At 39.5% G+C, this 27,914-nt stretch overlaps 3 protein-coding genes across 10 annotated transcripts in view; 2 read left to right on the top strand and 1 right to left on the bottom strand.

Annotated features, from left to right (window-relative positions):
- Positions 1-27,914, bottom strand: part of LOC122646676 (E4 SUMO-protein ligase PIAL1-like) — a 96,892-nt gene that overhangs the window by 67,317 nt on the left and 1,661 nt on the right. For 3 of the 5 annotated variants that reach the window (XM_043840270.1, XM_043840292.1, XM_043840301.1), the window contains exon 1: positions 10,722-11,061. In XM_043840270.1, the coding sequence (XP_043696205.1) occupies positions 10,722-10,924 (203 nt within the window). In that variant the 5' untranslated portion in view covers positions 10,925-11,061. Of the gene's footprint in view, positions 1-10,721; positions 11,062-27,914 lie in introns of those variants that run through there. The other 2 variants (XM_043840283.1, XM_043840277.1) reach the window with 2 other exon arrangements.
- Positions 4,037-27,914, top strand: part of LOC122646734 (desiccation protectant protein Lea14 homolog) — a 35,417-nt gene continuing 11,539 nt past the window's right edge. For both annotated transcript variants that reach the window (XM_043840341.1, XM_043840346.1), the window contains exons 1-2: positions 4,037-4,041; positions 17,729-17,733. The gene's annotated coding sequence lies outside the window, so the exon portion shown is untranslated. The remainder of the gene's footprint in view (positions 4,042-17,728; positions 17,734-27,914) is intronic.
- Positions 19,119-27,914, top strand: part of LOC122646707 (4-hydroxy-tetrahydrodipicolinate synthase, chloroplastic-like) — a 39,873-nt gene continuing 31,077 nt past the window's right edge. Inside the window, exons 1-4 of one of the 3 annotated variants that reach the window (XM_043840311.1) lie at positions 19,119-19,169; positions 20,371-20,504; positions 20,960-21,043; positions 25,783-26,881. In XM_043840311.1, the coding sequence (XP_043696246.1) occupies positions 20,419-20,504; positions 20,960-21,043; positions 25,783-26,710 (1,098 nt within the window). In that variant the 5' untranslated portion in view covers positions 19,119-19,169; positions 20,371-20,418 and the 3' untranslated portion in view covers positions 26,711-26,881. Of the gene's footprint in view, positions 19,170-20,370; positions 20,505-20,959; positions 21,044-25,782 lie in introns of those variants that run through there. The other 2 variants (XM_043840323.1, XM_043840316.1) reach the window with 2 other exon arrangements.

Raw genomic sequence — 27,914 nt, 5'->3', positions numbered from 1 at the left:
CAACTTATATTTGTGGTTTCCCCTTTACTAGCATACTATTTGAATCCAAAGTACCAATACTCGTATAATCTTGGGCTGGACACGGATTTGTTACTGGAAGTTGAAGCTGTTATTGAGAACTTGGAGGTCAATCCCAAGACACCATCAGACTGCATTGATGAGGTGAGACTATGGGACTTTGGTACATTGGTAGTCAGTAAAGGAATGTAATTACTAAATAGCAAATACTAATGCCTCTAGCACTGTTTAAAATTTAAAATGAAAATAGATCAAATTCTTCAGAGAGGCCTCAGCAAGTTTTAGTCGAAACGCTACAGTGGAGGGTAGACAAAAGTCAGACCCTGGTAGGTGGCAATGTGGCATGACTTTACATTTATGAATTATAATTTTATCCCTTTACAATGCACATATTCTTACTATTCTATGTTTATAATGTAGCTGACTGGTGGGTGCTTTATGGTACAAGTTCACCCAACCTGAGGAAGGTAGCAATCAAAGTGCTCTCACAAACTTGTTCATCCTCTGGGTGCGAGCGCAACTGGAGTACATTTGCATTGATACACTCAAAGAGGCAGAACAGATTGGGTAGTCAATGACTGGAGCAGCTGGTGTATGTGCATTATAATATGAGACTAAGGATGAGGCACATAGGTGAAGAATTTGAGAACAATGACAAAGATCCCATCGAGCTAGCCAACATATTCCAGGAGGACTCTGATGGTGATGAGGATCCCCTATTCCAGTGGGTGAGGGATCGTGGTGCACCAGAGATGGATGAGCCTGGAGGTAGGCTTGACTCCACCATTGCGTTCGTAACCAGTACAGATGTTGACGACTATATGTCGCAAGAGGGGCGTGCACATTCTCAGTCACAGAGACCTTTTGAGGCTGCAACAGGAACTGCTCTTGATGATGATGATGGTAATTGTGGTGATGGTAATGGTGATGGTGATGGTGATGACCCTGCTGGTGGTGATGACCCTCCTGGTGGTGATGCTGGTGGTGATGGTGGTGGTGGTGGTGGTGGTGGAATGCAGAGTGGTGGTTATTATAATGATCATCATGAGGGGATACGCGAGCAATACCAGTATGAAGTGGGAGCACAGGAGGACCCTGTGCGTTTCACAGGTGAGTCTTAGTTTACACATGTCACACAAGATCAAGACCATGGTGGCCACAAAAAACCGTACAAGAGAAGGACTGGTCACAAACACAACCAACCTCAGTATGATGACACGAGTATGAACACCATGCTAGCAAGTTTTGGAAGCATGAGTATGGATACTGGTAGTCAGCATCAGCCGTGGCAATCATCTCAACCTCATTATGACTATGATTATGGCCAGCAAAGCACCGGTTCTGAATATAGTTCCTATGGTCAGTTTGCCAGTCAACACATGCATATGACTATCAAAGTATTGGGTCCAGCATTGGGTCCACATTCCCAGTCCCATACATTCCTCAATATGACAGTAGCATAAGCAGTGGATCTCATCCTTCATGGCAACGGTCTAACGCCACTGTAGAACAGCTATACCCTAGGATAGGGGTCTTGGCATATGTGGATGAGAACTCTTATATGAATGCTGTGGAGGACTATATGCAACAGTGGAGCAACAATATATCATGGCAAGACTATGTGGGACAAATGGGGAATGAATATGTCATTCAATCAAATTTTATGTGAAAATAGTCGTAACTTGTAACATTGTTATTTGTTAAGCTTGAGCAATTTGATGTATCACTTATTCACTTAACATTTGTAATGCTTATTAAGTTGTTTTCCTATTAATTGAATGTTTTGTTTGAGTCCTATATACATAAATTATGTCATTAATGTATATAGTATGCTATTTTAATACGTCGTCGCCTACCAACTAAGGGTCCGATGTAAAAGTCTTATTTAGACTTTGTTTTTGCAAAATCTAATAATGCCATTGTGTTTAAATGGCCTAAAATAGGCTGTATACCGATTTTCAGACCCAAAAGAGGTCTAAAACCCACTGAGATGGGCTTCCGAGTTGGAAAAAAAATGCACAAACGCCGAGATCTCGGCCCAACTCGATTTTTTGCTGGGCCGAGATGGCTCCAAGACCTGAGTTTTCGAACCTTGAGCCATACCTAATTCCCTTCACTCAACCTTAACCCCAAGCTCATCTCAACTCTTAAACCCTAATTCCCCCCTCCACCTCCATTAATCCAAAACCCTAGAATTACTGATCTATCACTTTTAGCCATCAAAATCTACCCATATCACAACCGAATCACCTCCTCACTGTTTCTAACACTCGACCAATAGTCCTAGCCCAAACTCCAACTCAAAACCCTAATTTCATCCCTTCTCTTAATCTCCAAAACCCGAAATCCTAACCCTAAATTTCTGAAATTCAATTTCTTTAATTAGACATCATTCAACCTACATTGTTAGCTTCCCCTAGGCCTGCCTAACTTTACTAAATTAAACCCTGCCCTCATTCACCTAAACCTAACCCTAGTTTTGACCTAAACTGCCAACCGACTAGCAGGTTCCAAGGGTCATATTTTACCTAGCTCCTAGTAGGTCTTCTACCTATCTAAGACTACATTAAGTGGTATTAGAACCATGGATCAACATGGCAATCCAGTGGTAAACACAAATCTGCCACTCCAACCTGATCCCCTTGCTGCAATTATGGAGATGCTTCAAAAACTTTAGGCACATCAAAAATCTATCAATCATGGTTGTCAAGGCGTCGCCTAGTCGCCGCTTAGGCGTCCAGGCAGATTTCTAGGTGCCTAGGCAGCTGCCGCCTTATTGTAGGACGCCTTGCATTGGTTTAATTGGTATTGAACCAGGTTTTGGCACTTATTTATGTCAAAGTAAATGATTTTATATTTGGTATTTCATTTAATTAAGATATTATTCATGAATAAGCAAATATCTCCTATTTGAATCCAATAAAAATAGTTTAAAAATCAAATTCTAGAAGAATAAAAAGTCAACCCCCCCCCCCCCCAGTTCAAGAACAAAAACCGGATTTTTGCGTAGGTGAAATTTTCAACTTTCTAATCCTGCGATTTTTCTCAAATCTAAAAATTCCATAAATCTTAACATTGTAAAACATTGTTAAAAACCAAAAGTGCGTTTAAATATTCATTTGTTTTGATATCTAAAAAATGATTTTCATTTCGAGCGGTTTTGACAGCATTCGCGCACACCAAAAAAGGTTTGGCCGGAACATAACTCCTTCAATACAAATCAAATTTAAGCAATCTTCGATTTGTTGGAAAGCTGGTTTTGTGCTCTACCTAATACAAAAAATTTCGTGTAAAAAAAAATTCATTTGAGTAATCAAATTTCTTAGAGAACAAGAACATTTCTCTAAATCGAGAGCAGGTTAATTACTTATTGATAACATCATATTTTCTAAGAACAGTATAAACCAAATGTGAGACTAGGTATACTTGAAAATGACCAATTTCAAGAACATATAAACCAAATGTGTTTTTTGATTGTTTCACACATATAATAGATACATTAAAAAGATAATATTGTAACGTGATTTAGGCCGCTTAGGCGCCGCCTAAGTGCCTAAGCGCTTAGGGAGGACCTCAAACACCTTAGATCGCCTAGTGCCTTGACAACTATGCTATCAATGATCGATTACAAGTTATGGATCAAAAACAGATTGCACCTCTTAGGGACAGCAATGATCCCTTATTAGAGGACAGATTTCAAGTTCAATCTGAAGTGCATGGAACTCTGGAAAGAGAAAGGCATCACAGAGATCAATCCAGAGATCACTCCAGAAATCACAGAGACCAACTCAGAGATTACAGAGATTACTCCAGAAATCACAAAGATCACAGGGACAGATACAGAGATCACAGAGACAGACGCAGATATGACAGGAATGACAGAGATGGGCCCAAAGAAGATAGGAACAAAAACAGAGAAGAGCCTAGGAGGCATAATTTTGAAAAATACATGAGGTATTATTTTACAGATGAAGTTTCCAATCGAAGGTATGACACTCAGAAGGTGAAGCTCGAGTTAAAGGAGTTCGATGGGAACCATGATCCTCAGGTATTCTATTATTGGCTTGCTGCCCTTGATGATTATTTTGACTGGTATGACTTGCCTGAAGACAGGAAGATGAGATTGGCACATACCAAGTTGGTTGACCCTGCCAGAGAATGGTGGAGAACTGCAGAAAGGGACATGGAACTTGATGGCCATGATATGAGATACAACTTGAGGGAGAAATGTTTGCCCAGGCATTACACAAGTACAAGATCGATTCAACTCCCTACGCCAAGGGACTATGACTGTATCTGAGTAAATGCAAAAGTTTGATGCTCTATCTTCTCGCACTGGCACAAGAGAGACTACTACTCAGATGTTATCTCGGTTTCGACTGGGATTGAGGGTTGATATTGTCAGAGGTATTGGAGCAGCTGATGTCAGGACTGTTTTGAGAAGGCATTGAAGGCTGAAGAGTTATTGGCTGGAAATAGAAGATTTGATTCCTCTACTGAAGACACCAACAAAAATTTTCCAGCATTTAAGTCTACTACCAATGGTCACACTCGAGCTGGAAATTCTGCTGCTGGTTCTACCCGATCAGGCTATTCTGTTGGTAGTTCTTCCTGCCCTACAGCTCCTCCAAGTGTTGATCATAAGGGAAAAGCCCCCATGGACACTAATGATCCTCACAAGTGTTTCCATTGCAATGAGATTGGACCCTATGCCAGGGAGTGCCCACAATGGCATAAATCTTTCAATGTGGCTAAGAAGGAAGATGAAACCCCTGATGATGACAATGAACTTGGTTTACATGCATATCCCCCAGATGATGATGATGACTTAGCTAATTACTTTGAAGATTTGGGCGGTGATGCTCGAGGTGTTCATCTTATTACTCAAGTCTTAATGGATGATGTGGCAGAAGATGGAGAAGTGGTTGTGAACAATCCACAGGAAGACACTCAAGTTGCTACTCTTGAAGAGGTGGAGCCCGATGAGAAAGTTATTAACATTGAAGAACCTATAGAGATTGACCATATAAAGTTTGTGATGCCACTTTGGTTCTTTGAAGAGAAGGCTCCACGACTTGAAGACTTTGTTTCTAATATTTCAGCCTCACCAGAATTCTGTCTGGGAAGTATTAAAGCTGCTAATCACATGTTGTTTCCCCCTCACCACCATAAAGTTAGAGGTCGGATTTCTTCAAGCCAGGACAGCACTTGGAATCTTGCAGATGGTTACAAGAAGTTCACCCATTCATCGGAGATGAATGTTTTCAAGACCGGGAGAGTTGATGCAGATCCAAGCATCCGCAAGGAAGAAAAGCTGCCCTAACCATAGGGCCATAGTTGGAGGCTTAGTTTAGTTTCTACTTAGTTTATTTTAGCTTTAGTTCATTCTATACTTAGTTTTTTTTAGCTCTTAAATTGAACCGGTCCAACCAATGGTCCAATTCAAGTAAATCTTTCCTATTGGCTAGAATTGTTTTATTTCTATTGGTCCTTAGAGAATCTTTTAAGTTATTTGATTTTTTAAGCTAAGTAGCCCCCCTCCATGATTTTTAGAGGGAGAGCTTTTAGATTTATAGTAGGATTGGGCCTTAGGCCATATTATTTATTAATGAAACGTGGGAAGCTCCCCCACAATTAGACTTAGAAAATTTTGTTTGTTTTGCTGCTGCTGTTGAGCTCTATATGAGTGTGCCTTGTGAGTAACATCAAGATAAAGGGCTGGTGGATCTCCAGTGACTCCTTGCGTCCTGTAGATCGGGAGGTTCTTCTTCAAAACTGTCTTCAAGGTTGCTGCCATTGAAGAACTTCATAAACCAGTAAGTTATTAAATTTTCTGTAACTACCTTCTTCTCCTAATCCTCTACAGCCTACCTTAACATTCCCCCCTTTTATTTTATTTGAATCCCTTAACCCTAAACCACCTACAGCTTCATTCCTCCATTAATCCCCACCAATCCATATAAACGCTAAATATTCACTAAGCTATCCAATTTTACCATCAGTTTCCCTCCAAAATTCAACCACAGCATGATGTAGTCCTAGATAGGTAGGAGACCTACTAGGAGCCAGACAACAGGATCAATCTTAAAAGGGGTTGCTGGTTCGAATGGACAGCACTAGGATTTAGGTTAGAGGATGAAGAGGGGAAGGATTTATGCAGGAAATTAAAATTACTTACTGGTTTGATCTCCTTCAAAGGCAGCAGCAGCAGCTTGAAGAAGCTCGATTGAATAAGAAGAAGGACCTCCCGATCTACAAGATGCAAGGAGTCAATCGGAGTCCACCAATCCCTTCACCTTGATATTACTCACAAGGCACACTCACGATGGAGCAAAGGCAGCAAGCATAAAGCTGAGTTTTTATTAATCAAAATTCGTGTTCAATGCTAGCCTCCCTTATAAACTTATATAGAAGACTTAAAAATAGACTTAGACACTAAAAAGGAATGGCCTAACCCAATCCTTAACCTATTAGGCAACTTAAACTAACTAGGAAACTAAAATACTAAATGAAATAGACTCAAAACATGGCTAGACTTATAGAATCCTAATCCAGCCCAACTTACATCACATGACCACTTAACCAAGTCACATAATCACTTAAATTGAACAAATTGGATGCAACCAATTTGAACCGGTTCAATTAAAAAAACATAAAAATAAACTAAGTATTGGGCTAATCCCGTATGCAACCTATATACCCATATTTTAGGCCCATAAAAGTGGCCTATTACATTAGAATCCCATGGGATCAAAGGCCCAACATGTATGTAACCCAACCCTAGACTTATTCCCAATGAAACAAGCCCTATTTGGTGATGAATCTGCATCACAGCAGCCATACCTAATTCCCTTCACTCGACCTTAACCCAAAGCCCATCTCAGCTCTTAAACCCCAATTCCCCCCTCCACCTCCATTAATCCAAAACCCTAGAATTACTGATCTATCAATTTTAGCCATCAAAATCTACCGATATCACAACCGAATCACCTCCTCACTGTTTCTAACACTCGACCAACAGTCCTAGCCCAAACTCCAACTCGAAACCCTAATTTAACCCCTTTTCCTAATTTCCAAAACCCCCAACCCTAACCCTAAATTTCTGAAATTCAATTTCTTCAATTAGACATCATTCAACCTACATTGTTAGCTTCCCCTAGGCCTGCCTAACTTTACTAAATAAAACCCTGCCTCATTCACCTAAACCTAACCCTAGTTTGACCTAAACAACCCCAAAACTACCAATCAACTAGTAGGTTGCAAGGGTCTGATTTTACCTGGCTCCTAGTAGGTCTTCTACCAATCTAGGACTACATTAATCCTAATCAGGCTCACTGGGATGTTGTGTGTCACAAGCTAAGATATTTTAAAGGGGCTCCCAAGAAAGGTCTAGTCTATCAATGTCATGGTCACACAAACATTGTGATTTTTCTGATGCTAATTAGGTTGGTGTTGCAAATGAGCGCCAGTCAACTACTAAATATTGCACGCATGTTGGTGGTAACCTTGTGACTTAGAGTAGTAAGGATCAAACTAATGTTCCTCGGTCTAGTGCAGACGATGAGTATAGAGCTATGACACATACTACACGAGAATTGATGTGGTTAACATCTCTCATTCAAGAATTGGGGTTCTCAATTACAAAACCTATGAAGATGTATTATGATAATCAAGTTGCAATCTATATTGCCAGTAATCCATTTTTTCAAGAGAGGACTAAACGTATTGAGGTCAACTGTCATTTGGTGAGAAATGCGATTATGCAAAAGCTTATTTCGACTCTGTTTGTCAACTCCAGTGACCTAGGTGATATGTTTTCACGAAGGCGCTGTTCCAAACAGGGTGTGGGAGATATATATACTCTAGCTTGAGGGGGAGTGTCAGAGTGTGTATCATGGGGCGGAGCTCCATGGTCATCCATGGAGCAGTGTATCATAAGATTATGTCTATTAGCTCTAATAACACTTAGTATTAGTTGTCTTTATCTTTATCTTTATTATTTCTTATTTCCTTAAGCAGTTAGAGGGAGCGGGCCTTGGTGCAACGGTAAAGGTTGCTCCATTGTGACCAATTGGTCACGGGTTCAAGTCTGGAAACAACCTCTCTACGAGAGAAGGGAGAAGGCTGCGTACATTATGACCCTCTCTAGACCCAGGCCCAGCAGTGGTGGGACCCTTGTGCACTAGGTACGCCTTTTATTTCCTATTGCAATTAGGATTAGGAGTTGTCTATTTCAATGGTAACTACTCTTCCACTCCTAGTAGGATCACTACTAAGAGCGGTTCCTTTGTTATGTTATATATAGTTGGCTGCCTCTCTCTCTCTCTCTCTCCCACTACATCTTCTCCCTTTCTCCTTGCTGGTTCTCTTATCTCTTATATCATTACATTACTCAAATCTACATGCAGAAAGAAGAATCAGCACTGAGAAATTGACCAATACATACGCGAGACAAAAATAGGGATTAGAGAAGAATTTTGTTATTACACAGCTGTGCATATCTTTGTCCATATACAGGCTACTATCTTTGATCAGTAATGGAGTGCTATCAAAGAAAAGTCCCACGCAGTAGAGCCTAGAGGACCCAAGAGGGAAGCACGCAAAAAGAGGACAATACTGATCTGGTAAAAAAACCAAACAACGTCTGAAAACTTAGTCCTTGGCTTATCTAAAGATATCTGCCCACACTTGGGATTCAATTGATGCTCAACATCAAAGCCAAGTCCTGGTCCTCTATTATTAAGAGTCTACAAGTCCAAGGAGACCCAATTTTGAGTAATTCATACAGCCCAAATGTAATAAATCGCTTTCCAAAGCTAATCTCTCCAACAAAGGACACATAAATGTTCAAGTTTTAAACCCTGGAGGAGGCCAAGATGTCTACTCTCATTTTGAGCACCCCCCCCTCCTCTTACACTGAGCTAGAGAAAGCATAAATGGTGACGCCTACTAAGGATGGAGGAATTGGGTTAGGGTTGAAAGAATCATTCAGCTGATTCAGACAGCAGATGAACCACTCCTAAGTCAATCCCTGCCTAAAGTTAGCTAGGTGATAAGATTCTAGAAGCCTACGGTTACAAGGTTCAGAAATCCAATGAAACCAAAATCGCAGTGACAGGTTTAGAAACCAGATTTCAAGAAAAAAATTGATAACTAAGAATCAAAAACTCAGATGGGCTTAAAATTGTAGTTGAAGGTTAACAGTATGTCCCAGAATAACTCCTCAAAAGATGGGTCAGATCTAGAGTCATAAAGTTATCCTTTTACGGATAGGATTCTTTAAAACCGAATTCTAGAATTGACTACAGATGGCAGATCTTATGGGGTTTAAACCAGCAGTTAAAGAGTATTAAAACAATAAAATATTTCAGAAATTATATAAGAATGCTAAGTTGAAACAAAATCAAATCTGATACTAAAATAGAGTAGAACAAGGAATCCAACTTGAAGTAGGACACTAAAAAAACAGCAACAAGATCAAACTTTAAACCGTGGAAGTTTTTAGAATACTATACAATTGTCAAATATGAAATCATATTTGGAAAGAAGATGGAAACAATTTGAGCATCCCATTTGCAATGGAACTTACACACAAAACTGTTGCTAGTTTGAATCTTCTTCCATTGTTATGTAACAATTTACTAAAACCAAAAATTTCGCTCATCCCACGCATCTAGGTAATAGTAATGCATTAGAGAAGCAAAAAAAACTAAAGATATAGTTCCCTTTTTTTTTAAGAAACATATTTCCAACCACTATTATGACGTAAATTCCCCATGGTGATCTCCTCACAACTGTTGATGAGGGGGGGGGGGGAGGGGGATAACACTGCAAATCAACCAAAGAGCCCCCAAAAGAAATAATCAAATGTTAGCATAGGCCAACTGAGGCCTTGGGATGCTACAATTCGAAGGAGTGATTTAATTCAGATTGCAGCCCTGTTCGAAGGAGTGATTTGATTCAGATTGAAGGAACTAAAAGAGCCAAGGGCAGGCTTAAATTAACCCAAGTGAAGTAGTGAGGAAAAACATGCATAGCTTAAGTCTCGTATCTTGTATAACGACAAACAGAACTGACTGGAGAGCAAGAATCCATGAAGCTGACCCCCTTTGGGGTAAAGGCTATGTTGTTGCAGAGAAAAACTTAAACAAAAAATGGGAGCTAACCCCCCACCCTTTTTTCTTGCAAGGGTAAATGTTAATTCTCTAACACTTGTTGCATCTCTTCCTATGGTTTTTCAAGTCTGAGAGTTGTAATCTCTGTAAATCGTACACTATGATAAAGTAGAGAAAGTTTGGACGCACAGGAACAATTACGCAATATCATTTCCCAAAAGCCCTTCTCTGGGGGAACCCAAACACATTAAATCAGCGACGTATGCAGGCAAAAGAACTCTAAATCCAACATACTTACAACACCATGGCAATCAATCCATGCAAGCGACCAGCCTTCCATCGAAGACAAAACTAAAGTAAAACTTCATTATCCAACAATCCTTCGCAACCGCAGGATTAACCGAGAAATCCTCAAATCCCAATACTAATCCAAAATGCAAGTCCTAATGTCCTACGATTCCACAGCTCAGTGCTATAGCCCCAGTCCCATCCTCCGTGTAATTAACATAAATCGCAACGGAACTCAGTTATTAAAAGAGAGTAAACGGAAATTTGCCGCACGGAGAGGTATTATGACGAAAGAAAAACCTGGCTAATGCGAGGCAAAGGTTGACGAACTCCTTGGGATCTGTCCGATGCCCAGCGATGTGCAAGGCTAAACGCGTAGCCACGGCCGCGACGCGAAACGAGTTCGCCACAGACATCTGCGAAGTTTGAGGAACTTGACCTACGCCAGCAACAACTCCGCCGGTGCTCGACCCCGGCTGCCGCTGAGTAATAGCTCCTGCCATTCACGAATCTCTCTCACTCTAAGATTCTACTGATGAGTGACCAGTGGCCACTCAGCCTAGTAACCTTCGCCTTCGCTCTCTTATTCGCTCCCTCGAAATTTGCAGGTTTTGGAGGTGAAAGAGTGAAATACGGTAAAAATGAAACGAGTAACACGGCGTTTGCCGTTTGGTTTGTGCCGCGCGAGCATTTCGGTCGGTATATAAATAGGTTTTTGTTTCGTCTTAATTACGATAATGCTCTCCTGGATTCGGTAGCATTCGTAAATATTGAAACCTTCCGAGGCTAATTTGAGTTGGATGTCAAGAGATTGAATTTGCCTTCGCAGCTCGTGTCCATCACTCCACCGAACGAGGAGCACCCAAAAAAAACCTTTTGTTGTAAACTACCCTTGGGGATCGTTTGGAATGACCGAATGGAGATCATCGGTTAACTCGTTAATCATCACAGTTGGAATTAGTCGAACTCCAGCTAACTCGCTTCCATTTTCTGTTGTGGGCTTGTGGGGATTTTTTTTATAATGTATATTTATCCATTTAACAATGGAAAATGGTGTTTTTGAAAATTACAATGCTTCTTACCAAAAAAGGAAAATCACAATGCTAACCTAAACCATCTCTTCCCACTTAGAGTTGGGAGAGTACACTAATGGCTAGAGTATTAGTACATATTCATCCGTATATGCATTGGTATCTCTTCTCATGGAATGCATTATCTTTGTGTCTTTTAATATTTTGATGAATGGAGCAGATAGAGGAGTCATTGTTCCTATCAAGGGTATTCGACAAAGAGATTCTCTATCATAGTTTATTTTTATCTTATATTCTTAGGGCTCTCAATTAGACCCCATTTAGCTGAGATTAGCATGTATGTTGGGCTATGCTTTTTTCCTCTTGTTACTTTTCATCTGTTTTTTATTTCTCATCTTCCATTTGTCTTTTTCCTTTGTCATTTCTCACATCTTTCCCCATTCCTCTTCTCGTATCTTTTCTTCACTTTTATCTTTTAATATAACTATGGTTTCTCTATTTTGTTTTGCTTGGATCCATGTAGTCGACCCCATTAAGTTGGGATAAGGTTGAGTTTGTTGTTGTTTTGTTCTCAGGACTCTTAGCTCCCTTCTATCCAAGGCCAAAGATTTACATCTCACCCATGGCATCAAGGTTCGCAATAGAACCCCTCATTTATCACATTTATTATTTACTAATGATTGTCTGTTGTTTTCTGAGGTCAACCTACAAGAAATACATCATCTCAAAGCTTGTATTGAATTATATTGTTAAGCGAGTGGCAAATCCATTAATTCTCAAAAATCCAGTCTCACATTCAGTCCCAACACCCCCTCTCAAATCAAGAGGTGGTTTTCTAGAATTATGAAGATTAAGTACAATGATGGCCCCTCCAAATATCTTGGTCTCCCTATAAACTTTGGGGCTTCCAAATCCCAGTAGTTTAAGGAGATTAAAGACAAGTTGTGCAATAGAATATAGGGATGGAAGAATCATCTCCTCTCCCATGCTAGGAAGGAAGTGTTGATTAATACGTGACATGCTCTATTTCTACCTATCCGGGGTCCCATTTTAAACTTTCAATTTCTCACCACAATGACATTAATAAGACAGCATCAAATTTCCTATGGGGTCAAGTAGAAGGGAAACAAAAGAACCACTTGATTTCTTGGCCAAGATTATGTAAATCCAAACAAAAAAGGTGGCTTGGGGCTGAGGGAACCCCTTCTACACAACCAAGCTATCCTTTGTAGAGTGGCATGGAGATTATGGGCAAATCCAAGTTCTCTTTGGGCCAAATTTATAAAGGCAATCTACTTTCCTAGCATTGATTTCCTTCATGCTAGAGAAGGTAACAATCCTTTGTAGGCCTGAAAAAGTATTCTAGAATGGCGAGAAATACTCAAAGAATGTCTGTTTTGGCAAATAGGAAATGGTGAAAATGTGAATATTTGGGAGGACAAATGGGTTCCTTCATTAAAGAATTTCAAGATCTCTCATGCAAAACCAAGAGGATGCTCTTTAAACTATGTTTCTGAGCTTATTGATCACTCAAACCATTGTTGAGACATGGCAACTTTGAACTCTATTTTTTAGCCTTGTGTGGTTGAAGAAGTCAGTAAAATCCCCGATTAGCATTTTTCCAACAACCAACAACCTAATATGGGGTGGTTCTCGAAATTGTGTCTTCTCGATAAAATTAGCGTATCATCTTCTTGACAACCAAAGGGATGATCGAGCTTCCCTCCAAGCCTCAGCTTCCTGTATCCATAAATGGGATCTCATCTCAAAGAATGTTTTGAAGAGGAATTGGGGTTCTAAAACCCTCCGAAAAATTATAAATTTTCTTAGAGGGCTTGTACGCATGGCCTATCAACTAATGCAGGTCTTTGTTCCCGTCATATTGTAGACACTTCAGTTTGTCTTTCCCCCGGGAGGTTTCCCGTAACGATGATGAGTACCCTCTAAGGCCTAAAACTAGTGTATCTGTGGATGAAGAGTCAGTGTGCACTACCTGAATCCGTTCACCGATAGTCGAATCCCCTGTCGGAGCCCAAACTAGAGCCTCCAAGCCCTCCAAGATCCCCTGGAAAGGCTAGCCCTGACCCAGCCCCCTTGGAACCAGCCTGACCCAACACAGAAGGTGGCCCAAGTAATCCATTTCATGCCTATCGACACTGAAACTCAGGTCGACACTTAAAGACTCCAAGTCGACATCGATCCCACCTTCCATCGAAATCGAGCCATGCCCTCTGATTGTCGGGTAAAACTTTCCTATTGTCTAACTTACCTCGACATTCATAATTTAATCATTGATAGTCGAGCATTTTCTCTCGATGTCAAGTGTTGTTCATCGACAGCCACTCGATGTCAACTTTACCCCTCTTCGATGTCGACTCCGGTAATTTTACTGTTGAATCTGTGCAAATCTGAGGAGCCAAAAGTTGTCATGTTTAACTCTGATTTCGATTCCTTTTGCAACCAAGCCTATTTTTTGCACCTTGGATGCGTCTTCTTTAGGCTCTAAGAAACCTTTCCTAAGGCAACTAAACACATGCCCACACCCAGTTGGCTCTTACCTTAACCAAACACTCACCGTCGATGCAAAGACAGACCCTTTCGACGATCTGGATCGAACCTAGAATCCCTACACGAATTTGGGAGTACTCACACCCCTCTACATCTATAAATACACCCCCTATCACATTGAGAAAGGTTACATGAACATACCCATAAGTTCCCAATTGCTCAATTGCCTTCCCCCACTCTCTTGCTTTGAAGCCATAACTTTGGGTCTTACTTGGCCTTAGTCTACTACTTCCCTTTTGCCCTTGAGTGTCACTACCCACTTTAGACTTCGAGATCAAAGCTTAGAGACATCCATCTGGTGATTTTGGTGCTTGGACGACGAAGTGTCGCTTACAAGGAGACAATAGAAGCCCAGCCCCCTACAAGCGGTGAAACTTGTTCCATATACAAATCTCCTGAGTCTCGAAAGAAAACTTCCACAGTCTCTCTTTCGAGTTGTCTTCTAACTAGGTAGGTAACATTCCATTCTCAAGCTTATTTAATTTATGTTGTTCTTGTCGCTTAACTCATTTTGCATCACCAAAGAAGTGTGATCTTATCTCTCTAGATGGTGATCACACCTCTTCTTCCTCTCCTTCCCTGTTTGTTTTTTTTTTTCTCATTTTTCATGATGAGAACTCTTTGCATGCATGCATATCTCCATGATCTTCATCTCCCGTAGTCCAAGACTCCCTCATGCAAACATTTATATTGATCTCTTCACATGCTATGCATATGTTTTAATGTTTTACCTTTTAATTCAAATGTTTCTCCATGCATATGTATCTAATTATCGTCTTCGTTTTCACATGGTTATCATCTTACCCTACTTAATTTAGTGTCGACCATGCTTAGGTTGTCTAGGTTTTAAGTCCTTTCTTTATTTTCCGTATACTAACCCCTACCATGCAACCAAGCTTTTGAGTATGTTTTCTTACCTTTCCTTGTATTTTATTCACTTTACTTGTACTTTACATTTCCTCCCAAAAGCATGTTATGACCCAACCTTACCTAGCAATAGAAAGACCGGCAAGTCCAGGTGGACTAGGGTGCCTAATACCTTCCCCGAACCATAACTTGACCGGTACCCATACCAACAAAACGATCAATCCCCAAAAGGCATAGCATGAGAGTCATTACATTACAATCTTGGGTCCTAGACCCTCCTCTAAGTGGCGACTCCTTTCATATGATTCACCCCTCTCTCTTCTCTCCCCAAAGAAAGATGAGGTGGAGGACATGTGCCGATCCCTCACCATGCCATTGTCCTCACACATATGACCACCGAATCTATTTGCCCGAGGTGTGGTAATGCTAGTGAATCCATTGACTATATCCTTTTGGAATGCTCCTTTGCTCGAGTATCTTGGTTCGATAGCTTTGTTGCCTATGCACTCCCTCCTTCGACCATAGTAGACATGAGTGCTATCTTCAAGGCTTGGATTGTTTCATTATGCAAGATAAGCATAGGGCTTCTGAAGACTTGAGCTTATTCTCTTTCCTTTGCTATTACTTGTGGAATGTTAAGAATTAGCTCATTTTTTTAAAGAGGTCCTTGACTCCTATTGAAGTCTCCCAAGCTGCGCAAAGAGACTTCAATGAATTCAGGTTGGCATCCAAACCTTAGGCCACCAATCAGCCTAATTTCTCCATCAATCCACAGCCTAGATGGATCCCTCCTCCCATCAGCTTCCTTAAGATTAATTGTAATGCTGCTTTATCAACTAAAGCTCAGGGAGAAGGGATAGGCATTATCTATAAAGATCACCTTGGGAACCAAGTATTTGCTATTCCATAACCATTGCTCCTCTACCAACAACTTTGGAGAGACTTTTGCAATCAGGAAAGGACTTCAGCAGGCGTCTTCAGTGGGTTATTCTCATATCTTGATTGAGTCGGATTGTCTTTAGATTGTCCTCTCGATCACGAATTTGAACAGTCATTCCCTGACCCCTCTTGTTCCCATTGTACAATACATTGTTCAGTTATCTTCTTCCTCTGATGGTTGTTCTTTCTCTCATATTCCAAGGGAGGCAAGTTTAGTGCTCACTCCCTTGTCCAGGAGGTCCTATCTTTGACATGTATAACAACTTGGCCATCTTCCACTCTGTGGCTCCATGAACTATGTGTAAATGAAGCCCTGTGGTCCCCATGACATCAATAAAATTCCCCCTTACATATATATATATATATACATATATGACCCATTCATCAACTGATGACACGTGGCATGGGGTATGTGTCGGGTATCCCCCTTGATTCTGGAAATAAGAAAATCCCCCACTATGCTAGGATTCTTCTTCTTCCTCATCGAGCAATTCCACCATATCTGAACTCTCCTTTCAGGATTCTCCATGATAATCTCTTACTATATCAGACTTCAATAAGGATTCTCCTTCCTTGAGGGGGAAGCCTATTATTATTGAATTCCAAGCACCGCTAATTAACACCCATGTGAGGGGGTCGATCAATTTTAATCTCTTACGTTATTGCTTTGCAAATTCTTGTCGTTTATTGGAGAACTGACTTAAGCATCAGAGAGTCCCCCATTGAGTCCACTTTGATGTTCTCTTATGCCCTTTGCTTCCTAGTCTTGCGGGAGTGATTCGTCCATATCAGTCCGATCAATCTTATACGACAATAAAGATATTGATTAAACTAGATTATGAAAATGACACATGGCTACTTTAGACCATGTCCTCTCTATCCAACAGACCGAATGGATATATCATACGTTCATATGGTAGAATATATATTTTGAGACATTTGAAAAATAACATATTTTTTGTAAGAATAATTCGCCGCCCCCACTTTTATTTATTTATTTATATGGTGCAATTATGTTGTGGGTCCTCATGTGATTGTGTTTGTTTTTTAATTTCTTAATGGAAGAATGTTCTTTGAACATGACGCATAAAGGAGCACACCAATGAGGTGTGATAGAATGATTTCATACATAAGAGGGCAACAATGCCATTTCATATGGAGAGAGAGTATCCTTCCCTAGCGGCTTTGAGAATCTTTCCCTTTCTTAATTTAGGAGAAACTTTTCCTCCACCATGGGAGAAGAAAAACCCACGGTCTAATCACCAATATTAATACTCCCCCTATTAGTTGAAGGTTGAAAATATCTTCCACCATTTATGATACTCATCTCACCCCATTGATGCCCACAGTGAAAGAATACCTCCTCTATTGTGGGTGAAGGAAAAAAACTTTAGGCCAAATGTTCTCTATGTTGGGGGCGCAAGTTGCGCCCAGACACATGGAGGTGGGTGAAATGACTACCCTGCCCCACTAAATGCCAATCTTATGTGTGTGGCCGCAGGCTGCGCTGTTGCACAAAGAACATCAGCCCAAAACTTTATTAGTTTATGGACTTCCAATGTTTTCTTTTCCAACCCCCAACCAACCCCTAAATGGATAAATTTTTGTTCTTTCATTTGACAGATCCTATTTGGGCTTAAATTTTATGAGTAGGGGAGATTGGGGTCTACATATTCATGAAATTCTAGTCCCCAACTGATGCAACATTGTAAATATTTTGGCCACCCAGTAAAGCATTCCCATTTGGGGCGTGCTAAAATAAGGCCTAAAAAATAACCAATGAGAAGAGTTATTTGAGCAAGCAATATAGAGGAGTGCACCAATGAGGTGCGACAGAACTGTTTCATTCAATCATACATCTGATTGCAACGAAGTCATTTCATGCAAGAAGAAGAGAGATAGGGAGAGTGTGTGGTAGGGTACCCTCCCTTGGCGGCTCAGATAACCTTTTCCCTAATACTTTACCTAGCTTTTTGGAACTTGCTGAACTCACAAAGAATTTTACTACTCTAACTTTTAAGTGGTATCATACCTCCAAACATCTGTACAAACTGCTTTCCCCCCCTCCACGGGTTTTAATATATGGTTTTATTTTTTATCAATATATATATATATATATAAGGGATAAGGAAAATTGTTCAAAACTTAAGAACTATTGGATTGAATCACAATTGGACTATATTAGTATGTTTAGAATGTCACCCTCAAATTCAACCAGTAATCCTCCTATGTATGAGCACCCCCCCCATTTCACATAATTGAATTTGTAAATGATTAGTTTTGTTACATGTTAATGTGAAACTTGACATGTGAACAAGAGACCTTGAGATCTGTTTTCCACAAATTTCAGAATCATTGGACCTACAATATGGCAAAGCTAGAAGCCCACCCATACTCTTTTAATAATGCGAGGATATTCTACCAAAAAAAATAAAATAATGCGAGGGTATAGATATCCTTGCCCATAAGTCTTGCTTCCATGTTTGTTTCCTTTGATTTTTGGTCAATTGTGCCTCAACATGTGAAAAAGAAAAAAAGAAAATTTTTTTTTTGAAAAAAACTGCTAAGGGTGAGATATTTGTAGGTCCTTTACTACTTCGATCCATCTTTGTCCATCCAAATTTCAAGGGAAAAGGTGGACAACTGACTAGGCTGATTGGTTGTGCCTTTGATTATCGAAGCTTTGGTCGAAGCTTGTACTTGTTTTGAGTCCCCTCCCAGACACCTGGGTGCCCATCCAAGGCACTCCCTTTCTTGCTCCTCTCCCTCTAGGCCCACTGGGTGCCCAATCCTCCTTTGGACCACCATAATGGTGTGCCCACCCTTGGCACAAATTAAAGGGAAAAATGTCTTCTAGATGTTAGCATATACGACACCTTCACATATTTCTTTAGGAAAAGAGTTATCTGAGCAAGCACCATTGTGGAACACACCAACTAAATGGTATCATACATTAAGGGGCAACAAGGTCATTTCATGTGAAGAGAGAGAGATAGACATAGAGGTAATAGTGTCCAGCCTAGAAAATCTTTTTCTCAAATTTTATGATTATTTTTAAAAAACATAGAGAAATAAATAAAATTTTTAATTAGAGAGCGCAGGTTACACCGACAGCTCAGAGACCATTGGCCCAAGATTTAATTTGAAACAGCCAATCCAAATTTGCCACATGGCAAAAGTGTGTTACCTTGTTAGGAAACAAAATTCACAAGTAAGATGCGCTGTTTAGTAGTTGTTGTTGTATTTTAATGGAAACCAGTTCGTCATTTAAGAATCGGATAAAACCCAAATATTTTAGGGTTTTGCTGCCTAGGGAGGACGCTTGAGAGCTGAAGTCGTGACGGTAAGTGCACTCTCCTCCTATCGGAGCCTCACAGCCGAGTGGTCGTTACTCTCAGTTCTTAGATTCTATCTTTTGCAGTATTATTTTATCTTTCAAGTCAAGTCTCAGACTTCAATTTCCTATCATTTGCGGCCTCTCTAAGTCTCTTCTTTTGCCGAAATCGGTTTTGTTTTGAATTCTATTAGTTACAGGGAATACCAATCTATATTTAGGTCTTGATGTTGGATAACATTATTGTCATTGGTTTTATGGAATTAAGTTTTAGTTTTGAACAGCTAGAAAGAAATCAGTTTAATTTTTTTTTGTCGTTTTTATTGATTCATTCTACTTCTGATTCCCACCTGCTATTTATTTTATTTTTCAAGTTTAGATCAGAATATTAGTTGCAAATGATTTTTTTTTTTCGTTTTACTTGCTGAGGTTGGATGGAATCATTCAAATGTGTTAAAATGGTAATTGAGTTCTCAAAATGCAACAGTAGGCAGGGAACTTTTCGCTTTTATTGCCTGCAAGACATTCAAAAATGTCTTTTGATACTTAGCACTTGCTCTTGCAATGCTGCAAGAATTTCTCACCCTGCTATCGAGTGACACCTTTCCTTAGGCAAGATGGCAGTATAAATGTTCCTCTTTTATTCATTTGGAGGATACTGGGCTCTTTCCATGTCATACCGCGTTGTTGTTATAGACGGTTGACTCTTTGTACCTACAAAATGAATGTCCTGAAAACGCTTCAGCTTCATCTTTTAAGTTGCATTTTCTTAAAATGATTGTTTTTTAGTTCATTAGTTGTTCTTCCTTAGTTGTAAGTTATCAAATCGGATATATTCGTGGAAACTGTAATGCTCTTTGACATCGACATAGCTGACTTCTCTGTTTTATAGCACACCACCTCAACGATGCACGGACTTGCTCCAACTCCACAATTACTACCTACTTGATTGTTCTTGTAAATTTCCCATCATTACAACTAAGCTTCCATTATCTATTAGAGTAGTCACAATCTTATTTTATCTCTTACCACTCTCTTACAAAACAAATTTGTCGGAAAATTAAATTGTAGGAAGTACATGTAAAGCTCTAACATGTAGCTTTTGGATTTAAAGCATCTGAGTGCCTGATTATTAATTCTTTTTACGTTGCTGGAGTGTATTGTTATTACTACTATAATACCATCTTATTGTTCTGTTTGGTGCTCACAGAATATTGTAGTTGGATCTCATTAACACTGCTCTCAATTTGTCTCACAGATGTGTTCGTTGAAGAGCTATAGTGCTTGCTTAAGGGAGGCAACCTTACAGCTTCCACATTTTGCAGGCACCAGTAACCGTAAGAGGTCTCTCTTTCTCTCTCTCTTTTCCTGTAGAAGATCTATTTGCCTTATTTATGTTTAGAACTTGAAGACTGTAGTTATTAATTCTTCTCCTGGCAATTTTCAGATTATAATCTGGTTAGTCTAATAAAAAAGATATAAAGGTGCTTCAATTTCATTATTTATCTATTTATTATGATTTAGATTCCTATATCTGAATTAATAAACATCTGTTGCATACTCATTATGCCTCTAAAATTTATTTTACGATGCTGATGTCCCACCTTAAATCGTTGAGTGTCTGGGTTGGGGGAATAGATGGAATATCTGATTAACTTTTCATTGGAGGAAATTTGTTTTTTAACCTCCCCCCCCCTCCCCCTTCTTTTTTTTTTGGGGGGGGGGGGGTTGGTTTCTGAAGTTTGGCTACAAAACTATGCAGTTTATTGAACTAAATTCTTTCTATGTTCAATAAACAGGAGGAATGTAAGATGTTGTTCTCCAGAAGCAGCCATTCTCCAGGATTTCCATCTTCCAATGCGCAGTCTTGAGGTCAAAAACAGGTAATTCATTATAAATTTAACAGAACCCTCTCCTAGATTGTTTTATACTCGACCACCAATTCTCACCAACCACTTTCTATATTGACCTTGTGATTTTATTTAATTTTTACAATTCTTGATTTTTTTCCTATTCTATTGTGTAACTCTTCTCAGCCCATATCTCCTATAAATGGGACTGGGATTGAGCCTTTAGTTAACCAAGACAATACAGTATGTTTCCATCTCAATTCATTAAAAGGAGAGTCCCAGTGCATGAGGCTGCTGCTACTGCAGGGTTTGGGAAGGGCAAATTTATGCAGCCTTACCCCCTGCTTCGTAGGAGAGGCTGTTTCCAAGTTTTAAACCTGCGACCAACAGGTTGCAATAGTGCAACTTAACCGTTGCACCAAGGCTCTCCCACTTTTCATCTCAATTCATTGAAAATTTTGATTACTTATATTTTGAATAAGTGTTATTCTTTTCTCTTAATTGATGGCTTCTTCCTTAATTTGATTGTGTGAATCAAATTGGCTTACACATCCAAACTTTGTTTTCTTGTAGTTGGAGTCTGGTATATTTCTAAGTGGGTCAGTTTATACATTTGAGTTGATTATACTTTGTCCATAATGATTTGTTAAATATGCCCCCTTTTTTATGTTTTTAATTTTTTTTTCTCTTGGATCTAATTCATTAATAGAACACTTGGTCTTGTTGACCATTTGAAGTCTTGAGGTGTAACCAAGTTTTTAAAGACTGGTATCGGAGGCTGGGTCGGTGGTGCCAATCCTGATGTGATCTGGACAATCAGCCCGATATCTTATTGATATCCTCTAGTATTGGCTGGTTTCTAATAGATTGATGATGCGAGGGGGGTTGATAGAATAACCACTCGGTTAAGATCCCAAGCTAACCCAACTCAGAAAATCGACCCAATAGTTAACAGAAAATTCAACTCTCCCAGATGAGAGTCAAATTCTAGGAATCAATCACAAATATAGAGAATAGGGATCATTCAAAAGATGGAATTGAGTTAACGGTCAGATTTAAATTAACTAAAAGATTACTAAAATATGAAACTGAAAACCAGAAATCAATGGAACTCAATTAAATCAGATAAAACCAATAGAACAAATTGAAAATTGGATCGAATCTCCCTTTCAGCAGGCTAAATCATTCCCCAAAATATGAGATCAATCAGATGGCTAGATTGAAAGTAATTTAAAAAAAAAATTCAAATATGAAATAGAGAAGTTTCAGAAATAGGAGATTTTTTAAGTAGCAGCAGTTAAAGTCCTTAGAATCAGTCAAAACTTGGATCGAGTTCTACTCCTATGCAGCCCTTGAAAACCCCAAAAGATGGGCTCAATCTGATCTCCAGATCAGCCTGCGGTTGCAAAGAATTTAGGCTGAAATATCAACTCAAAATATGGGTGCTGCAGGTTAACAAAGTAGGGGTTAAGGGGTTTTAAATTAACAGGATAATATATCCAATGTAACCACAGATCTGAGAATATAAATTGATACAAACCCAATTATTAAAACTAAGATCGGATGTGCTAATCGATAGGAGGAAGAAATCAGTACCTGGGGTGAACTAAAACAGAGTATGAGGACAAATATAAAGAACTCAGGTTTCCCAGCCTACCAGATCAGATTCCCTCTGTCTGAATATCTTTACACCATGCTGATTCTCTCAGGACTTGCAGAGCAAAACTTCAGTCTGTAATTCAATAAATCGCGAGGAGCCTTGGCTCTTACAATGTTTAAATAAAAAAGCGGCAAGTTTACTCCTATTCTGAATAGGAAAACTAAATCCTTGTCTTTTTAAAAGAAAACATACTTTTACCAGGAAACTTGATAAATCAACTTAGACAACTCAATTTAAAACTTAAGTAACTAAACTAATAAGCCTACAGATGGCTGGAATAAGCCCACGAATTGGACTGGACCACCTAGCTGAGAGCTAGACCTTCAGCGGGGGCCTGATGCCCCTTTTCTTTTTGCGGAAATAAATTTTCAGCTCCTTCTCCCCTGCATCATTTGGTGACCATCGATCTCCTTTTGATCCGGTCAATTACACATAATCCTTGAAACCATGGGTATTGCATCTTATTGATACTGATTTCCTTTTGGGCAAACTGGCAAAAAAATCTTTAAGAGAACAGAAAAAATAACAAGATAGAGGTTGTTTGGTCCTGATTGCTATGTAGGGCATGCAGTCTTTAAAAAAAAGGCCAAAATTGCTTTCTATACATGCGGTATCTACAAGAAATTTCTCATTGCTTGGGAAACGACTTTGTTGATTTCTTAGGGAGAAACAGCCCCTTTGGCCTTTGGCATATTGTGATTACATCAGCATGACTTTGGCTGGTGGGATTGCAACCTCCCTCCTAGATTGACCTTTAATGCACCTAGGAAGAATATACATTAGGTGCTTCCTTTTTTCCCCTTCATGTATCAGGTATGATGTAGGGAAGGGGTTATAGGATCTGGTTTTGGGAGGACATTTGATGGGTGAGATCACCCTTATGATAGGTATCCAAAACTTTATTCCATATATAGCTCTAGGAACAAGCCTATTGAGGTTTGTTTTTGTTTGTCAGGTAGTGGCATGAGCTTGAACCTGTTGTTCAAAAGGTTGCTTTGGGGATTTTGAGGTTGACATTGTTCAGTCCCTTGTTGAGTGTCTTCGGGATGTTTTCCTTATTGAGAATGAGCAGGATTCAAGGATTTATATTCTTACTTCTAGTGTTGCTTCACATCAATCTAGATCGTTTTTTGAAAGCCCTGTGGAACCTATTTAATCTTGAGGATCACTATCACCCTTGGGGACCATACCCTTTTAAATCTATATGGAGATTTAATGTCCCATCTAAGTTTAAAGCTTTGGGGCAGGATTGCTCACAGAAAGGTCTTGTTGCTATCTGTTCCTAAAGTGATCCAAGTCGATTTCTCTCTCCTTTATACGTATACATGGACAAGGCCGTGGTGTTATACATGGATACGGGAGTTAGACATTAACTTCAGCAAATTTTAATTACTGAGACATGTTTATGTCTGAACTCTTTACTTGATCTAACTGTTACTCATGATAACATTTTTGGCATATGTTTGGCGCTTGAATGAGACATGGTATTGGTCCATTGGATGTGGCCAAGTTTGAAAGGGAGTGCCCTTGTGCATTTCCTAGTCAATCGTCTAATGGAGTGTGGTCGAACCTTCTAATAAGTTCTGAACCAGTCCAAGATATCAGGATCACAACACCCAAAAGTGATCAGATTCAAGAGAAAATTTCCGAACTCAAAATAGACTAGTTGCTGCTGATTAGAGAAGTCCAAAACAAATTAAAGTTATTGTAAACAGGGGTATCGCAAGTCTGTTTTGACTGCAGTATATCAGTAGTAACTCAGGTTCTGTTATGCCCGAATGATCAGCAATAAGTTGTCCTCAGATAACCCATATGAACAGCAGTAACTAAATTGAAATAAACTGCATATAGTCACTTAAAATTGCAGAGACAAAATAGCGAAAATAAGATAGAAGAGTCTCACCCAAAGCCTAGGCTAGTATCTCACCAACCACCCCGGCATCTCACTACAACTATTTATCCCACAGAAGAATGGTAAAAACCAAATTTCATTCAATTTTTTATTTCAAATGCTTACAGGTAGCTCCTTTTATAGAGAGGCTGGAAGGGTTCTAGATCTTCATTGGAATTTCCTTCTAGACTTAATGGCGTGTACATTTCCAAGGACTTGCATTGAGACATCATTCAAGATGTTTAATGAACTTTACATTTTCAATATCTTTCACAACTAACAATGAAACTAACCTACTGACATCCCAAGGCTTCACAACTTTAGAGGACTAGATACAACTAACTAGTTAAATTCGTATGTGCCACTTATCCCTCATATATGGGCTTTCAAAATAGGCCCATTACAACTGAAAACATAAAAATACGATAAGCCCATGGCCTCGTATAACCCATTAGGCTTCTTATTTAACTCATTAGAGTAGGATTTGGGCTTGCTTCGGCGTGAATACTTGTTCTGGAATCTCTCTTGATCTGCATCATCGTCTCCCTTTAACTTCAGCATGTGATTCCGAAAGTTGTTTTACCTGGGGATACTTGGTAAAATGAAACAGAAGTTAGAAGCTTGGACAGACTTGCCTATATTTTCTAAGACCTGTAACAGCTAGACCATAACATTTTCCGATGTTTGCACCAATATTCTTCATAAATTTTTAAATGGATATTAAAGTTTCTTGATGTTGATGCAATTGATTTGCTCTTATTGAGTCTGCCAAGTTATATTGCTTGATGTTATGTTTGTTTAGATGGTCCATACAAACCTTGAATTTCCTCTTGAAAGTAGAATAAAAAATCTAGTGTGTTCAGCAATGTGAAGTGTGGAGCAGTTGGTTGTCCAGTACATTGACGTCTAAAAAGCATATTGCACATCAATATTCTATATAAAGGAAGATGAAAATATTAAATAGCTTTGCTTAGGAAATAATTACAAATGAGAGGATCAAAGCCATTTAGAATTAACAAGGAAATGAATGAGAGAGAGGAATGATGAAGTTATTATAGAGAAAAATGTAGATAATTGAACAGGATAAAAGTTCATTAAACATTGGAGTGTAAGAATCTTACCAGTCCTGTACACTGCTACTTTTGTGTCTTTGGATGAATTATTATTTCGTGTTTTACTCATTCTTATTTTGTTTCAAGATAATGTTCCTTTTAATTGCAGGACATCGGCAGAGGAGATAAAGTCACTTAGATTAATGACTGCCATTAAGACTCCATATCTACCTGATGGCAGATTTGACCTTGAAGCTTACGATGCGTTGATGCATATGCAGATTTTAAGTGGTGCCGATGGTGTGATAGTGGGTGGCACAACAGGTGAAGGGCATCTGATGAGCTGGGATGAACACATCATGCTCATTGGGCACACAGTTAATTGTTTTGGTGGATTGATTAAGGTGATTGGAAACACTGGAAGCAACTCAACAAGAGAAGCAATCCATGCCACTGAACAGGGTTTTGCTGTTGGGATGCATGCTGCCCTTCACATCAATCCTTATTATGGCAAGTCATCCATGGAAGGTATGGTTGCTCATTTTGAGGCCGTTCTTCCCATGGGGCCTACCATTATCTACAATGTTCCATCCAGGACTGGTCAAGATATTCCTCCTCCTGTTATCCGCACCATTGCACAGGGTGCTAACATGGCTGGTGTCAAGGAGTGTGTGGGCAACAATAGAATCAAAGAGTACACTGATGAGGGAATCGTGGCATGGAGTGGCAATGATGATGAGTGTCATGATGCAAGGTGGGGCCATGGGGCCACTGGAGTGATATCTGTTAGCAGCAACTTGGTTCCGCGATTGATGCGGGAGCTAATGTTTGAGGGAAAGAACCCTTTGCTGAATTCAAAGCTCATACCTTTGATTGAGTGGTTGTTTCGTGAGCCTAACCCAATTGGCCTGAACACAGCTCTAGCCCAGCTTGGTGTGGTCAGGCCCGTGTTTCGGCTGCCTTATTTACCTCTTCCTAGAGCAAGGAGGGTGGAATTTGTGAATATAGTGAAGGAACTTGGACGTGAGAATTTTGTGGGAGATAGAGATGTAAAAGTTCTCGAAGATGATGATTTTGTCCTGGTCCGTCGGTATTAAGTAGTGTATTCTGTTAATGTTGGTTAAATGACCTTTCTGATGTTTACATGGCTATGTTTGCTCCAGAAAATGCCCATTTGTGAGGTACAACAATGACATATTGCACTAGCATCCTCCTTTATGGCATGCGAACTAATTTTATGATCAGAAATGTAGGTTACATATTTGGAAGGAATTTGTGCTGGTTCAGAAAATTTTTTATTCTACTCTTTCCTCATAAATAATGTTCCTGTATTTGGTCACTCTTTCAACAATGGGGATTGCAAATGAGAGGTATGTTCAAGCTGGTTGATTTTGGTTATTTAAATTTTTGTTGCTTGCTTTAGGAGATTTTTATTTTGTGGATTCAACCAATGGTTAATGTAGTCCTAGATAAACAAGAGTGTAATAGGACCAAGTAACCAGGACTTTCCAAACAGCTGGCCGAATGGGGTAGGTTTGAGGAATTAGGTCAAAACTAGGGTTAGGCTAAGGGTAATGGGGTTGGATCTTATTTAGTAGAGCTATGCAGGTTTACAGGAAGCTAACAGGGAAGGTTTAATGATGTTTGAATGAAAATTTAAAAATTAGAAAATTAGGGTTTTAGGTTTTGGGTTTTGAGAAAAATAAGATGGATGAGTTTTAGGGTTTAAGATGGCAATTTAGGGATGAGCTCTTGGTCGGGTGCTAGGAGCTGTAGCAAGGTGGTTTGGTTGTGATTTGAGAGAATTATGATGGTTGGATTGATCTAGGTAGGTTTTAGGGTTTTACCGGAGGTGAGGGGGATTGGGATTTTAATGGAGGAATAGGGCTGCAAGCTAGATCGAGTATAGGGTGTGGTGAGAGGGGGCTGAGATCCAATTTTGAGTGGATTCTGATGGTGGGTTAAGGCTGTGGGAGGTTAAGAGTCTAAATGGATTGATGGGTTTTAAGTAGGGCTTAGGTTGGAGGATTGGAAGGAGAATGTGAGTGTTGAAACGCTAAATTACTTGTAATTGGATATCTTCAATAGCAATAGCTTGAAGAAGATAAGGTCTCCTGATCTACAAGATACAAGGAGATGAGCAGAAGATCCTCCTAGTCTACAAGACGCAAGGAGTCGATTGGAGATCCACCAATCTCTTCACCTTGATAGTACTCACAAGGCAACACTTTCAAAGGAGTAAGGCAGCAACAACAAAGGCAGCAAGCAAAACAAAGATTAATTTCTAAAATCTTAATTGTG

The sequence above is a fragment of the Telopea speciosissima genome, chromosome 1, assembly GCF_018873765.1.
Source record: "Telopea speciosissima isolate NSW1024214 ecotype Mountain lineage chromosome 1, Tspe_v1, whole genome shotgun sequence".
Lineage (NCBI taxonomy): Eukaryota > Viridiplantae > Streptophyta > Magnoliopsida > Proteales > Proteaceae > Telopea > Telopea speciosissima.
This window is presented reverse-complemented; position numbering and strand designations above follow the sequence as displayed.